This window comes from Papaver somniferum, chromosome 3 (assembly GCF_003573695.1).
Source record: "Papaver somniferum cultivar HN1 chromosome 3, ASM357369v1, whole genome shotgun sequence".
Lineage (NCBI taxonomy): Eukaryota > Viridiplantae > Streptophyta > Magnoliopsida > Ranunculales > Papaveraceae > Papaver > Papaver somniferum.
The window spans coordinates 29,294,160-29,309,665 of record NC_039360.1 but is presented as its reverse complement, the minus strand read 5'-3'; the positions used below and the strand labels follow the sequence as shown (position 1 = coordinate 29,309,665).

Below are 15,506 nucleotides of genomic sequence, written 5' to 3'. Positions count from 1 at the left end.
CGTGACATCCCAGTGTTTTTTATTTAAATTGTCATGCATTTTAATCGAGTTTATTTTAGCATTAAGACGATCAACCGCATCTTATACTTTATAGTGTTACCGTTTTGTAGCGGCACAAAATTAACATAGTATATTACTACTCACGAATGCCCATCAGAACCACAAAACCACCGTATCCCTCGAAGGATGTTGGGCGATCGCAAATGTCATGTATAAAGTTGAACAATCTTAGGTCGTCAATTAATTTATTCTCTAATATTTTATTTTTGCTATATTCTCTTTTGTATTGCAATTAATTTTATTTTAATACTAAAAACAATGATTCACATGATCGGTTACCAAAGATAACAGGGGCACCATTTGATCCAATGTTCATAATTTTTTTTTTATATATGGTTTGGTATCATTTAGTAACTACCTTTATTAACCGTGTCAAAAATAACCAACTACATCTTTCACAATGCAATGTTACCCGTCATTTTTTCTTTTTTTTTTTTTGCTTCAGGAAAAAAAATAAAAATAAACACCCACCACCACTAAAACCATCCGCCTCCACAATTTCTTCCACCACCACCATTGTTACCACCTCCACCACTCACCAACACCCTCCATAGCTTTTACCACCCATTACTACTACCACCATTATTATATATTGAAGTAGTTTTTACAACGGGCAATTGGTCTAACGGTATGATTCTCGCTTAGGGTGCGAGAGGTCCCGAGTTCAATTCTCGGATTGCCCCATAAGTGTTTGTCTTTGTACAAACCATAATTTTCTTTGTTTTAGAAATAATTAATAATTTTTACTTTAATTTATTGATGGAAATATGTTATGATAGATTAATTAAGGAAATATTTATGATGAAATGAAAAATTAATAAATTATTTATTATGAGAAATTAATTGTAACACTTATAATGTTTAATTTGAATATACCATGACCATAGATTTATCTTCTCCCTAGACAAATCTTGGCCACTCTTTATCATGCCTAACTTGTCCAAACCTTGTTTTGTATTCTAGATTTAAATATAACAAAAACTAATTGTTTTTGTTAGATTCTACTTATGAATCTTGTTAGAATTTTTTTTTGGAGTATTTTGGTTTTTGAGAATTTCGTAACCAAAATGAATCACTCTAGTGAAACACTTATCAAGATGGATTCGAACATGGTTTTGTTGGTTTAATTCTTCAAATGATTGCAGGAATTCAGATTTTCAGAATTCAGTCTATGAAAAGTCGGCATGCTCGACTGAAAAAAAAACACGTCAACTAAACTCTTTCTGAATTCAATCCATAAAAAGTCGGCATGATCCACTAAAACAAAGCATGCCGACCAAACTCAGTCGGCATGCTCGACTAAAACAAAGCATGCCGACCAAATTTAGCCGGCATGCTCGACTGAGACAAAACATGCCGACCAAACACTGACGACTGTATATTAGTCATCATCTTACTTTTACAAAACCATGATGACCAACAACAAAATTGGACACAGGAAATCTTATTTTCTAGGAGTTATTAATCGCCAAGGTTTAGCTTCTCAAAACCTGATGATTATTCATACTACATCACTGGTCGTCAAGGTTTAGAGATGAAGACCATGATGACCCTATGAATGTTACTTTCAAAAATAAAACTCTTAGAAAAGTCGTCACGCTATTCATCCTATAACCTTGACGACTGAAAATAAATAAGAAAAATCGTTATGCTCGACGAAGAGATACTATGACGACCGTATAATTGCAATTCAACAATTTCAATTATTTCGACCTAATATGCCATTCAAACAATAAAACAAAGTACTGGATAGAATTTGAAAGAATTAATCGACAATAAAAAACATTCTAACCGACAAATATATTTTCATTTAAAAACGATGAAAATAAAGAAGGAGAAAAGAATTGATCTTTAGATTGATGATGAAGGACAAGGAAAAGAATAAGGTTTGGATCTAAAACCAAAAATGGAGTAGTTTTAGTTATTATTATTAAAGGAAGAGTAATTAGGTAACTTTATACAAATTAAACACCTTTTAGCCCACTATTATGATTGAGAACAAAATTTATGTACCCCGATTAATTTGGGTGTACCACAATCTGACCATTTTTTTTTTATTGGAATTTTATTAAAAAGAAAAAGACTACAAGGAAGGCAGTGGGGATATCAACATCGCATTGTAGAGTAAAAACAATACAATGGAAAAATAATATAAAATTGAATGGTTTTCAAGTTAAAATTGCATCCCAATTTAATGCCCATGAATCCATAAATTCGGATACAAGACAATGAACATACCAGTCTTACAAATTGGGAAAACTGTTATAAGTCTGAAGCCGTAATACATGTACTCAGTACACGTAACGGAGTAGCTATTTATCGACAAACAGATTTTTGGTATGCATATTAGTATGCACACCTTTAAAAGTTTGTGAACTTGTGAATCCAGATGGGTACGCAAACCAATATGCGTACTAGAAAATAATTGTTGGTTACTGAACCAGTTTGGTATCCATACAGGTACACGTACCAGAAAAGTTCGATGGACTCTAAAACATGTATATGTTTAAATGGTATCGATACCAGTACGCATACCACAAAAGTTCTCTGAACTCTAGAACTCGGATATGTTTAAATGGTATCCGTACCAGTACGCATACCGAAAAAGTTTTGTGAACTCCGAAAATAGGTTATATCTTAAGGTTTATATATCGGTACACGTACCATGACATAATTGTTCACGAACAGTCAAAGCATTTGTACCTTGTACGCCTATTTACCATGTCGATTAAAATTCATATGCACGTAAAATTATTTTTTCGAGATAATTAACATCTGAATAATCTCTAAAAACACCATACATATATTTGATCACATGATTGTGTTTCGAGTTAAGTCTTAAGTGTTTATTAAAATGCTCAAGCTTATAGTTCAGCTGGCTAGCTTTGGCTAACCATTCATGAGAGTGATTCTTATACACGGTTTGGTTACGGTTCATCCTAACCAGAATGTATATCTTGATTATGTTAATCAGATTCAAAGATTCATCTAACGGGTAGATATTGTTCGCTTGGTTCCAAAGCTATCCTAGCTTAGACCTAAAACATATGCTTTGAATGTCTATAAAAGGAGAACCTCAAACAACTGGGATCATAGAATCCCGACACAACTTTTTTTGGTGTATCCTAGTTGTAAAGTAGAGTCGTCCTCTTCCTAAAACCCTTTTAGGGTTTAGCAACTACAAAGAGTATCCTGATCTTGTTCGATTGTTAAGCGGCTCACTTGAAAAAGATATATAAAAATCATCAAAGTTATCTTCGTCTCATAATTTGTTGATTACAAAAATTTAATACGTGTGAGGTGAATGATAATCTAGGCCGCACTTGGGGTTCCATAAGTCCAAATTTTGAGGTTAGCTAGACTTTGTCTATTTCTATCGATTTCCATCACCTTGATCTACGATCAAAAAGGAAATTACACATATAGGCTTATCTGTGGGAGGCAGATTGGTTTAAATTCTTCAATTGAGTTGAATCAAATCTTAAGCTGTAAAGGACGTAAGCTAAAGGAATTGTTTTCACAAAGTCCTGCTGAGATTCAAGAGGCGTAAGGAGCGCGACTGTACATTAATCGGTGTTGAAAAAGCGGGGGTATAACAACCACACCCAATATTTCATTTAGGCAATCTGTACGGACTAACTCCAATATAATTCCAAGAGAATCAATTAGATAATCAAACTCAATCAAGAGAAATATATCCAAGAGTTATATCTATGTTTCTCAATGTAATCAGCAAATCAAACAGATAGAAACCCGCGAACCTGATTATTATAAGAAACAACTTGAACGGTACCAAAAACCAATGTTCAAGTGTCAATCAATTTCAATCAACAACCGAAGGTTGGATTTACCAATTGATTGAACCACGCACAACCTGTGATATTTCAATTATATAGAAAAATATAATGCGGAAAAGAAATAACACAGACACAAGAAGTTTTATTAACGAGGAAACTGCAAATGTAGTAAAACCCCAGGACCTAATCCAGATTTGAACACCACACTGTATTAAGCCGCTACAGACTCTATCCTACTACAAGTTAACTTCAGACTGGAATGTAGTTGAGCCCTAAACAATCTCACACTGATTAAGGTATAGTCGCGTTCCTTACTCCTCTGAATCCCAGCAGGACTCTACGCACTTGATTCCCTTAGATGATCTTACCCACAATTAAGAGTTACTAAGACTCAAAGTAGAAGACTTGATAAACAAATTTGTCTCCCACATAAAAGTTTATTTTTAATAAATAAATCTGTCTCCCACATAAATACCTACGAAGTTTGTTCCGTCTTTTGATAAATCAACGTGAACATGAACCAATTGATAATCCGGTTTTATATTTCCTAAGAATAACCTATAAATATCAATCACCTCACAATAACTTAACTATATGGTAGTAGAACAAGTTATTGTGGAATCACAAAGAATGAGACAAAGAGCTTTGTGATTACTTTTTATATCTTACCTATCGGAAATAAATCTCGAGCAAATCTTAGAGAAGATAGTATTCAATACGATAGAACAAGTAAGATCAGAACACGCAACTATAAAGAAAATAGTTGGATATGTCTTTAGAATCCCAATGAAGTCTTTAAGTCGTTAACTTATAATGGTTTTAGGAAAAACCTAGGTTAAAGGAGAATAGACTCTAGTCGCAACTAGTATCACACATGAGGTGTGGGGATTAGGTTTCCCAATTGCTAGAGTTCTCCCTTATATAGTCCTCAAATCAGGGTTTTGATAACTTTGGGACAAATCAGTCAATATTCATCGTTAGATGAAACCTGATTCAAGATTCAAACTAATATCTTTCCACCGTTATATGGTCTTAGCTTGTTACACACAAATGAAATATACCTTCGTTTAGATATAGGTAACCGTACCTAAACGTGTATATTGGTCAATAATGTTTAACCGAAGTTAGCCATATGAACACTTTCATATCAACCTTGTTCATCTTAACACAACTAGTTCAAATGACTCAAATGAAACTAGTTATTCAATTTTTTATATTCTCATAGAAGTATACAAGACACAATTGAAGCAAAATCGGATTGATTCAAAAGAACCAGTTCATGAACATTTTAGCCACGGTTTGCAAAGATTGCATTCCTTAATTTATAAATGTATTTTTTCATGAGTATGAAATCATACCTAACTGATTTTAGAACTTGAACCTGTTTGCAAATGGGTACGGAAACTTAAGTTCCGGAAATTGGTCACAAGCCGACAGTTTGCAAACGGGTACGTAGACTTTAGCTCTAGACCGAACTCAGTTGAAACCGTTTGCGAACGGGTACGTAAACTTGGTTCCCGGACTTCAACAGTTAAATTAGTTTGAGAACGGGTATGCAAACTTAAGTACCCTGACTTAACAGTTGAATAAGTTTGCGAACGGGTATGCAAACTTAACTTCCGGTCCCGAATTTCATCAAAAAAGTTCATACACTTGGTATACAAACTGTAATGTATCCAGACATGGTTTTTAGTTCTTAACTCCCATTTCAATTATTGAAACATTCTTAGAAGACGACAATAGCTGTCTCACACAAACTATTAGCTTATAAGAAATTTTCAAGTGGTCGAATGATCAATACGAAATATTCCGAGTGTACATCAAATGACTATCTCACACAAATCATGTAAGATGTTACCAGGTGATTTTCACATGATCATCTTTTGACTTTCGTCAAGAATAATGATGAATGTAGTTAGAGCAAAAAGCTTTCCGACACATATTTCGAGAAAGACATAAGCGAGTTAAACTCAGCTCGAAATATCAAATGTGTATAATGTAAAGTCTATATAGATGTACGACCTTGTCTCAATAGGAGATAAAATAGAATAAACTTGTGGGTGATAGATGAGTTCAAGTCTCCACATACCTTTTGTGGATGAAGTTCCACAAGCTCCCCTTAGTAGTTCTTTGTCTTCAATTAATGAACGCCGTGAAGTCTAAATCTCAACTACACATTCTATATATCCTAATCCGAGATATAGCTATAAGTAGACAAAAATCAAGATTTATAGTTTTGGCAACTAAACTTTACAAACAAGCTTGAGATAACAACGCTTGCGAGTTCGATCGAGCAGTGCTCTAATAGGTGTTATACTTGGTTAGGGCTCAACTACATACCAGTCCGAGGTTAAGTGGTAATAGGCTAGTGTCTGTATCGGCTTAATAAAGTTTGGTGTTCAATCTGGACTAGGCATCGGGGCTTTTCTGCATTTGCGGTTCTCTCATTAATAAAACTTCTGATGTTTGTGTTATTTTTCCTCGCATTATATTGTTTATCTTTATAATTGAAATATCACAGGTTGTGCGTTAATCAATCAAAGTAGATACATCCATCCTTGTTTGTTGGATACGACTTGATTGATACTTAGAAATTGATTTTTGGAATCACCAAGTACTCTCACCCGCAAATCAGGTTCACAGACTTGCCTCTATAAACTTTCTGATTGTGAAAGAAAGAGATATAACTCCGAATATTCTTCTTAGATTGAGACTTATTAAGTTGAACTCTCTGAATTATATTTAAGTTTTTCCATACATGTATCATAAGAAAAAGTTGGTGGTGTATTTTGGTACCCCCGCGTTTTTATCTTGTAACTCTTTCTTTCATTCTCATAATATTGTCGACTTCAGATTTCCACTTTCCTTATTCTACCCATTCATCTTGATTTACATTCTTTAACGAATATATTAATGGAGAATTGTAATATGATACACGAGATTGGCATTTTCTTGCCTCTAAAATAATTTAGAAAAAACAAATAACTTGTGTCTGTGCCATGCAATATAATCCTCGCGGCTAATTTTTTTTCGTTCCTTACTTTAGTTTCCTATTCATAAAAGATTGGATTGCAAAGAACGAGATGACTCTTCCATGCCTGCAAGCCACGGAGGTTTGGTCCCTTATTTAAAGATTTTAGCTCAATTGAGCTCTACTTCTTGAATATCTGCTCCGGAATTCTTTTATTTGATTGAATTAGATGTGGTAGCCAGTCTGACCAACGGAGATCCTAGAAGGATACGTCCAGAGTCGACTGATCTACATGGTTTAGATGGTTTAAAAGGCTTAAAGTACCTGTTTCAAAGATTTTGTTTTTTTTATTGGAAAAGATACTCCCAACTAGCTCAAACCTAAACTAAGTTTCAAAAGACATTTCAAGGTAACCAACAAATGAAGAGGCACTAACTAACCAATCCTGCATAGGCACTTTTAGGGAAAAGGTCCGATGAGTCGGACTTGCACATGGGCAGACCAATACATATTCAACACCAAAAAAATTAACAAAAGGGGTTATAGACCTATATGCTAAAGATATTCAGCATGAGTTTTATCTTTATTTGCTATGTGCGGTTTTTCTACCCTAATAAGCTTGAAAATTCAAGTTTTTTTATCGGTTTACCACGACTTGACAGTTGTGTACTGAACCGACTAACAGTAACATCATCGACTTTTTTTTTCTTTGATAATCAACTATTATTATTTCATTCCACTAAAAAATGTTTTGCACGATAGTTTTCAAGAAAAAGAAGTACATCATAAACATGAAACAAATATAATAAAAAACCGTTTTTGGAATCTCTAAAACCGAATTCATTGGTTTTATTTGAATCAGAAATCGAACCGAACCGAACCGAACCGAACCGAACCGAACAAACAACATGTAGCCTAGGTCATAGAAAACTAGGCGCATGTTAGAATCGCAAAGAAAGATGTGATGATAGGATTAGTTAATCCAACTTGTGAAGCTATCTTTAGAGGACTATACACCGTATATATTCGTTGTTTGTTTTATTAGACAAGAAAAACCGAAAGAACGGACTTGATAACCACGTCAAAAACACCACCCGATTTTCACTTCTCTCAAAACCCTCCTCCTCTCCCTTTCTCTCTTGTTTTCTGTCTGACCTAAAAAGTTAAAAAAAACCACTGTTTTCTTTTTGTTTCTTCATAATATTCTTGTTTTTATTTTTATTTTCTTTTTCTTCTTTGCTCAGAATACAAAGAATTTCTCTATAAGATCGAACTTGAGAAAAAACACAGGAGAAATTCGATTTGCGAAAGCAGAAACTCAGCGAAGGTTGGTGAGATTTTTTTTGTATTTTTTTCGAAAGTAATTTTACGGTTTATTATTGTTTTTTGTTCAATTGCTTAGATTAAATTCATGAGTTTTTTTATGATTCAATTTTTTGAATCTCGATAATTACTTCATAATTATGGAATTTGTTACAGATGCTGATTTTATTATTTTTATTTTATTTTTGTGTTTAGAGAGAGATTTTAATTTTATTATAGTTGTGCAGTATAATTTGCTGTTCATTGAGGTTATGTATTGTTGATTTTATGGTTAGAGTGAAAAGGATATTATTTGATTAGTCTAGAATTTACTTGTATTGATTTCAGGGTTAAGAGTAAAAAGATTAAATGTATTGTTCTCTTGTGCAGAAAGTTTTTTTTCAAATTAGTATTTTCTTGGAATGGATCTTTTTTTATTAAGTTGTATATTTGTTGAGATCTCGTTGTTTTGTGCTTAATTTGATAATTAGGGTGTGTTTCTTTTATTTTATCAAGCGGATTTAATTTTTACTCCAAAATCATGGTGACCACTGCCAAAACAATTTATTTTGCATTTTTTTAAGGATTATACTCATCTTGTCTCATTGGATTTCCTTTGGAAATTGATATGTACTGTTTATCATTCTTTTCGTTTCCTCTTTTTCCAATCTGTTGTCATGTTATCTGATTACTGATGTAAGTTTTTCTATTTGTTGGTTTCTTGCAGGTTTGGCAAATTTGGAAATAAGTTTCTTAAATTCCAATCATCATGAGATTTAAGAAAGGTAGCAAGGTTGAAGTACTAAGTAAAGAGGAAGTTCCCTCAGGCGCCTGGCGTTGCGCTGAAATACTTTGGGGAAATGGCCACAATTATGATGTTAAGTATGACTGGTCTCCAGGAAGCACTGGCAGTCCATTGATGGGGAGAGTTTCTAGGAAGCATATTAGGCCTTGCCCTCCATCTGTGGGAGATTCAGTGGATTGGCTTCCCGGTGACCTTGTAGAGGTGTTGGACAACATATCTTGGAAGATTGCTACAGTTTTGAAGGTTATGAATAGAGATTACTTTTTGGTCAGACTTCTTGAGTCCTCTCAGGAATTGAGTGTTCAGAAATCTTTTCTTCGAGTGCGGCAATCCTGGCAGCATGATAGATGGGTTATTGTTGGAAATGTACGTCTTTGTTGTTATTTTGTTTTCATGTTATATAGTCAGTCTCTTCCCGAACATTTTTTTTTACCGATTTGTGTTTGCGATCCCTGTATTTTTAATTTTTAGCTTGGGGTGTTCACTAATAAGTTGTTCCATTTTTGTTTGCAGGGTTCTGTGATCACCGAAGATGGAAAGCCTAATAATGTTTCAACTGCGAGGTTCTACCAGACAAGCTGCCAAATTCCAGGGGCAGTTCGAAAGGTGAAGGTGAAGCGATGTGTAGGAGATAACAATCTGGTAGGCTGTCAGGAGTCCAATGTGATTTCATCAGGAGCTTTGAAGAGAGAGTCACCATATGCCACGTCTCAGGTTGAAGGAAACACTGAAGCTGGTCGGAAATTCAGAGCAGTTGGTACGGATGGTAGGCGTCAACGAATGGTTTCTGAACGTCCTTCATTCCAGGAAAAGGTAGTTGCTGCTGCTTTCCCACAATATTTGTTGGGTGAAAAACACATGCATGCTTCCTTTACAAACAGATCTAGATTTTCTGAAATGAATGTGGGGAGAACACAGCAAAGCGGAGATATTGGGAATTTCTCTCAGACAGGGTTAGAAAGTAATGATGCTGACGGTAGTGATTGCTCCTCTGTTGGTAGTTGTGGTAGTACTGGCGATAGTCGCTCTAAATTTCCATTTCATTCTTTAACCAGCCCTACTAAAGATTCTGATAGTTCTTTTAGTGATGCTGAATCCTTCTGTGGTTGGGGATATGAGAAAGAAGATTCCCATCCTTCAAAAGAGGAATTGGCAGCAGAGATTCATAGATTAGAACTGCACGCTTATCGTTGCACCATGGAGGCCTTATATGCCTCTGGACCTTTAAGTTGGGAGCAGGAAGAACTAGTGACCAATCTTCGTCTTAGTCTCAACATTTCTAATGATGAGCATTTAATGGAGCTAAAGAATTTAGTTTCAGCTTAATCTTGCATTCGAATTAGTTGACAGGTAAACATATTCAGGTTCCGACTTTATTTTTGTACTTCTATCTTTTCCCTTTGTTACGGTAGGTCTTTTTCCTTTATTGGTGTTACTTAATTGTAAGATGCAGAATGTGTTTTAGAAATCGTTGCTCCTGATCGATTATTCAGTTGTAGTGATTTACAGAAAGAATTAATGTATTATAAAAACTATGTTAAAGCAATGAAGTGTTGCATGCCCAATTCATCCTGATGTGGCGATATTGTCCTATTCATTTTTCTTTATTTATTTAGTGGCTGTTATTTGGATTGCGGAATATTTTAGTCTTACTTGGGTATTGTAAATTCCTCTAAAGAAAATGTTCTAACTGGTAGCGTTTCACTTGATTCTGTTAGATGCCAATTAGTGATTGCTTATATTAGGCGCTGCTGTACATGTTAGATACTTTTTGTTTGTAAGAACCTGTAATACAAGATCTGTTTATCTTATGCTCGTTGAAGATGATTTGCAATCTTCAATTGTAATCTTGTAATCATGTCTAGTGCGATTGATTTTTATTTCAATTTTCACCTGTAGACCGTCTCTTTTGCCTTTATTCTAGAAATACAGTGGTTGATGTTACTTGAATTTCTGAAATTTATTTTGGTTACTTCCAATGATGGCAGCTTCAAAATTTTTATTTTGAGGAGACTATGATGCTTCCTCTGCATTTTCCAGGGCCAAAGTTGGAGGCTTGCTTCCAAAGGTCTAAAGGTGTTGGTTGGGTTTGTCACCTCTGTAGGGCACAATCTGCAACCAATTCGCCACAAATAGTTAGGCTCGCACGCTATTGGTATCATTAACTTCTGGTGTTTTCTTGTATTCAAGCTTAACTTTGTGATATTTCCTGTGCCGTTTTGAAGGAAGCACGTGAATTCTAGAAAGCCTGCTTGGTTGGATGCTTGGGAGCAATGCCTAAGAAACGTTTTGGGAGGCTTTTTTCTTTTTCAATTCTCCACTCGTTTGTTGCATTATTTTACATTTTTATTTTTTATTGTCCCTTATGATAAGTAGTACTTTTCACTTTTCTGGCAGCAATCAGTATATTGCCTGGCTTTTTCATTACCTCAGGCAGTGATACGGTAAGCTATTCTTCCCATTTTTTTACATGCTCTGAGTAAGCACCGCTTTATGATGGTGCTGTACCAGAAACATATTTGGAAGTACGGACAAGAGGGAATATAGACTCTGGATACAGCTAGGAGATATTTGAATTTTAGAGCCACTAGTTCTTATTTATTGGTAGTTTCCTTTTTATCTTAGTAGGATCAGGTTATTTGTCAATAGCAAAGCTGATTTAGTTGTATCACTGGCTGAGTTTTATCTTGGCAATGTGAATGTTTTTGCTTCTTATGTCCAATGGCATCTAGAATATGAAGTTTTGGGTTGGTTTAGCTTTTGATGTTTATGTCACATGATTATGTTTCAAGGAATAGTAAATTAAAACCACTTGTACATGATTTTTGCGGCATTTTGATGTATAAATCATTATTGTACTAGGTATTGAGCATTGCAGTGATGCAGTCTCCCTTTTGTTGAGTCACCTGCACTTGCTTCAACGAGTGGTTTCAGAACGTCGTTCGTTCCAGGAAAAGGTAGCTGCTGCTGCTTTCCCACGAAACTTGTTGGATGAAAAACACATGCATGCTTCCTTTAGAAACAGTTTTAGATTTTCTGAAATGAATGTGTGGAGAGCACAACAAAATGGAGATATTGGGAATTTCTCTGAGACAGGGTTAGAACGTAATAATGCTGATGATAGTAATTGCTCCTCTGTTGGTAGTTGTGGCGACAGTCCCTCAAGATTGCCATTTCGTTCTTTAACCAGCCCTAGTAAAGATTCTGGTTATTCTTTTAGTGATGCTGAATCCTTTTGTGGTTGGGAATCCGAGAAAGAAGATTCCCATCCTACGAAAGAGGGCAGCAGAGATTCCTAGGTTATAACTGCATGCTTATCGTTGCACCATGGAGGCCTTATATGCCTCTGGACTCTTAAGTTGGGAGTAGGAAGAACTAGTGACCAATCTTCGTCTTACTCTCAACTTTCAAATGATGAGCATTTGATGGAGATAATGACTTTAGTTTCAGCTTAGTTTTGCATTCGAAAATGATGAGCATTTGATGGAGATAATGACTTTAGTTTCTGCTTAATCTTGCATTCGGATTAGTTGGCAGGTAAACGTATGCAGGTTACAAATTTTTGTACTTATATCTTTTCCCTTTTGTTACAGTAGGTCATCTTCCTTGAGCCCAATTTATCTCGATATTGTACTTACATATTTATGTATTTATATCTTTTCACAGTTTAATATCCATCATAACTATAGGAAAAGAAATATATCTTCATTTGATGGAGATAAGACCGATGCAAACATATGCGTAATGTGTTGTACAAATTGTTGTGCCTGAAACTTGTAGTGATTTACAGATATAATTAATGCGAATTGTAAATTAATCTATTACAAAACTATGTAAAAGCAATTGTTGCAAGCCCAATTTATCTCAGGATTGTAAATTCCACTTAAACAAGTGCACCATCAGTAGCATTTTACTTAATTGTTGGATGCCAATTTTCGATTGCTTATATTAGCTGCTGCTGTTCATGTTAATAGCAAAGCAATACTTGTCAATTACAAACAAAGCTGGTTTAGTTGTATCACTGGCTAAGTTTTATCATGGCCATCTGAATGTTTTTGCTTCTTCTAGCATGCCGCATAATCCAGTGAAGAAGGATAAATACATCCATTCCCTTTAAATTCCCATCTTTCATGGGTAACTTATGTCCAATGGCAATTGGCATATGATGTTTTGGGTTTATTTTGTTTAGGAAAACCACCTGTTTGCCTTTTTAGATTATTAATCGCAATGATAAAATGAAAATTATTAATTGCAGTTATAAAATGTTTTTTTTTGGCACTGATGTGTACATATATTTGAAATTGTAACATTATTAGGTATTGTGTAATGCAGTGATGCCAGCCTCCATTTTGTTGAGTCACCTGCACCTGCGTCTCCTGGGGTTATCGACATGGCGGCATAGGAAAAGACAATCTTCCAGTTTGTTTGTTGTTTCCCTCCCTTGAACTTTTTGTCTGGCTGGTCTTTTTATCTATTACTTTCGATACAGTTTTTTCAATTGAACATTCTTATGTAGCATGCGTGGACACAACATATGACATAAATTACTTCATCGTGCACCACAATTTGTTGAATATAACTAAAATGGTTGGTCGTCCCATGACTCCCATCTAATTTTAAGCTAAGTGCTACAGAAGGAGACTCGCTAGAAAATATGGTGCACCACAATACTTGACTTGGACTAGGGGAGATAATATTGTTGTTAACTTGGTATGTCAACATATGCACAAAATATGTCATGGTTCATATGCACAAAGCCACTGCAATGCGTTTCATTGTAAGGTATAATGAAGGTACCCTTTATCATGGTTTGCGTTTTACTAATGATCTTACTGCTGTTAAGGAATATAGTTATTTCGATTGGGTTGATAACCAGATAACAGAAGATCTCTAGCAGGCAGGTGACTTTTTGGTCTGCGAGGTCTGTGGCAGGGTATAGCAGGGATTTTACAGAAAACTGAATACAGAGGCAGCATATATCTTGACTGTTCAACTTACTGATGATATCTTTACTTTACAGAGCGATTCTAATCCGACTCTGCTCAGCACGGCGAAGGGTATCTTGCAGCTTACGGATTGTATTGTTCATTTACTTCATAATTAACAGTTTCAGCATTTTTCTATTTTCTGTTCTATGGAATGTTTTAAAGCCTGCACTTTCTTCATTGTAATCTGTATAATTTAAAGATTGTTTAAAATCCTTACTGTTGTCTGAAATCTGAAGACACTAGTTCTACGGAGACAAGAACAGTTATTTCTTTCAAGCCTCGCTTTTTTGCCTGCTTCCGAATTTTTACTCTTTCCTTGCTTTGTTTTTTCTTCTCTGTGAGGCGTCTAAATCAACACTCATAAGCTGACGGAAACATTTCGTAGCTGTCAGATGGATATTTTGGCGAAGCTACACATACTGTTAATGATGTTGCAGTGGTGTAGGGATGAGTTATACAGACTTCATAATGCATCATAGGCCATAGGGGAAAAGGAGACTAAATGAGTTTTTTTGACTTCCCATATGATCCATAACCGGATAACCCATACTCTCAGGACAACTAGTGTATGGTGGTATCCAGCCAGAGAGATGACGAGTGAACAGTTGAAAAAGAGACTAGGAGAGCAACATTCAACTAGGCACCTGCCTAAGCTATATATTCGGGGCCAACCAATAATCTAATCTGGTATCATCTAGGCCCTTGCATCAGAAAAATATCTAAAATAGTTCCTAGATAAATTTGCATAATCTATTAAAATCATACTGTAATATGCACAAAAACGGACTCGAATATGAAACCCAAATTCTTTTCTGATTTTTCTATGTAGTATCACCAAATTTAGGTTTTCCAATCAGACTTTTTTCTGAATAAAAACCAAATTAATTACTATCCCATCTACCACCATTGCCATTGGAATGCTCTTATAATCTTCCAGACTTTGCAGAAAAGCTATTTCATATTGGGCTGTGGTTCATTTGGGCTTGGCTATGTGTCATAACTGATTTAGCTTATTGAAAATCTGGTCCAGCTTTCATGTTGACTGTGAAAGTTGGTGATTTAGAAATGGGTGAATTAGTCCCCTTAGTGGTTGCCTCTAAGAAGTGAGTAAACAACTTGCTAAGTCATAGCCTCTCTCTGGCTAGCACCAATCCCTATTTGACCAAAAGTCAGCAAACAACCTATTTGCTATTAAAGATGTCACTGTAGTACAATGATAAAATTATTGGTTGATGGTACGAGCATCCCAAACCCGAAAATTGTTAGCGTCGAAAGAGGTTTAGAAATGGAAAAATATGGTTTAGTCCAAAAATCAGTCCAAAAATACCATTTAGTCCAGCTCGAGTCGACTAGGTACAAATTAGTCCAAATATATGAAAAATACACTTATAATCTTATCATTCACATTTTAGTTCAAAATAACTCATGATGATGTCAACAATTTTAAATAATATATAAATATTTTAAAAACAATTTATCTTTCAAACCGCTCGTCCAAAATTTACAACTTTATATATTCGGAAAGCTCTTTTCAATGTCTACAAAAAGAGTACTCATATGACTATATAATTTTCACATTTTAA

At 35.0% G+C, this 15,506-nt stretch overlaps 1 protein-coding gene and 1 non-coding gene across 10 annotated transcripts; both read left to right on the top strand.

The window, feature by feature from the left end:
- The first annotated feature begins 671 nt into the window (after positions 1-671).
- TRNAP-AGG lies at positions 672-743 on the top strand. The gene has a single exon. It is a non-coding gene; the product is annotated as a tRNA-Pro (tRNA).
- Positions 744-7,918: 7,175 nt separating this feature from the next.
- Positions 7,919-14,199, top strand: LOC113355686. Of its 9 annotated transcripts, none has more exons than XR_003362573.1 (7): positions 7,919-8,155; positions 8,858-9,301; positions 9,449-10,285; positions 10,976-11,070; positions 11,161-11,379; positions 11,798-11,892; positions 13,268-14,199. XR_003362573.1 is itself a non-coding variant. In XM_026598602.1 (4 exons), the coding sequence occupies exons 2-3, from the start codon at positions 8,900-8,902 to the stop codon at positions 10,259-10,261; spliced, it is 1,215 nt and encodes a 404-aa protein (XP_026454387.1). In that variant the 5' UTR covers positions 7,919-8,155; positions 8,858-8,899; the 3' UTR covers positions 10,262-10,285; positions 10,976-12,600. The 9 variants fall into 9 exon arrangements, 2 of the variants coding, with proteins under 2 accessions (XP_026454387.1, XP_026454388.1); XR_003362570.1 differs by having other exon boundaries at positions 10,976-11,379; positions 13,268-13,856; positions 13,956-14,189; XR_003362575.1 differs by having other exon boundaries at positions 7,921-8,155; positions 9,449-9,748.
- Positions 14,200-15,506: the final 1,307 nt, after the last annotated feature.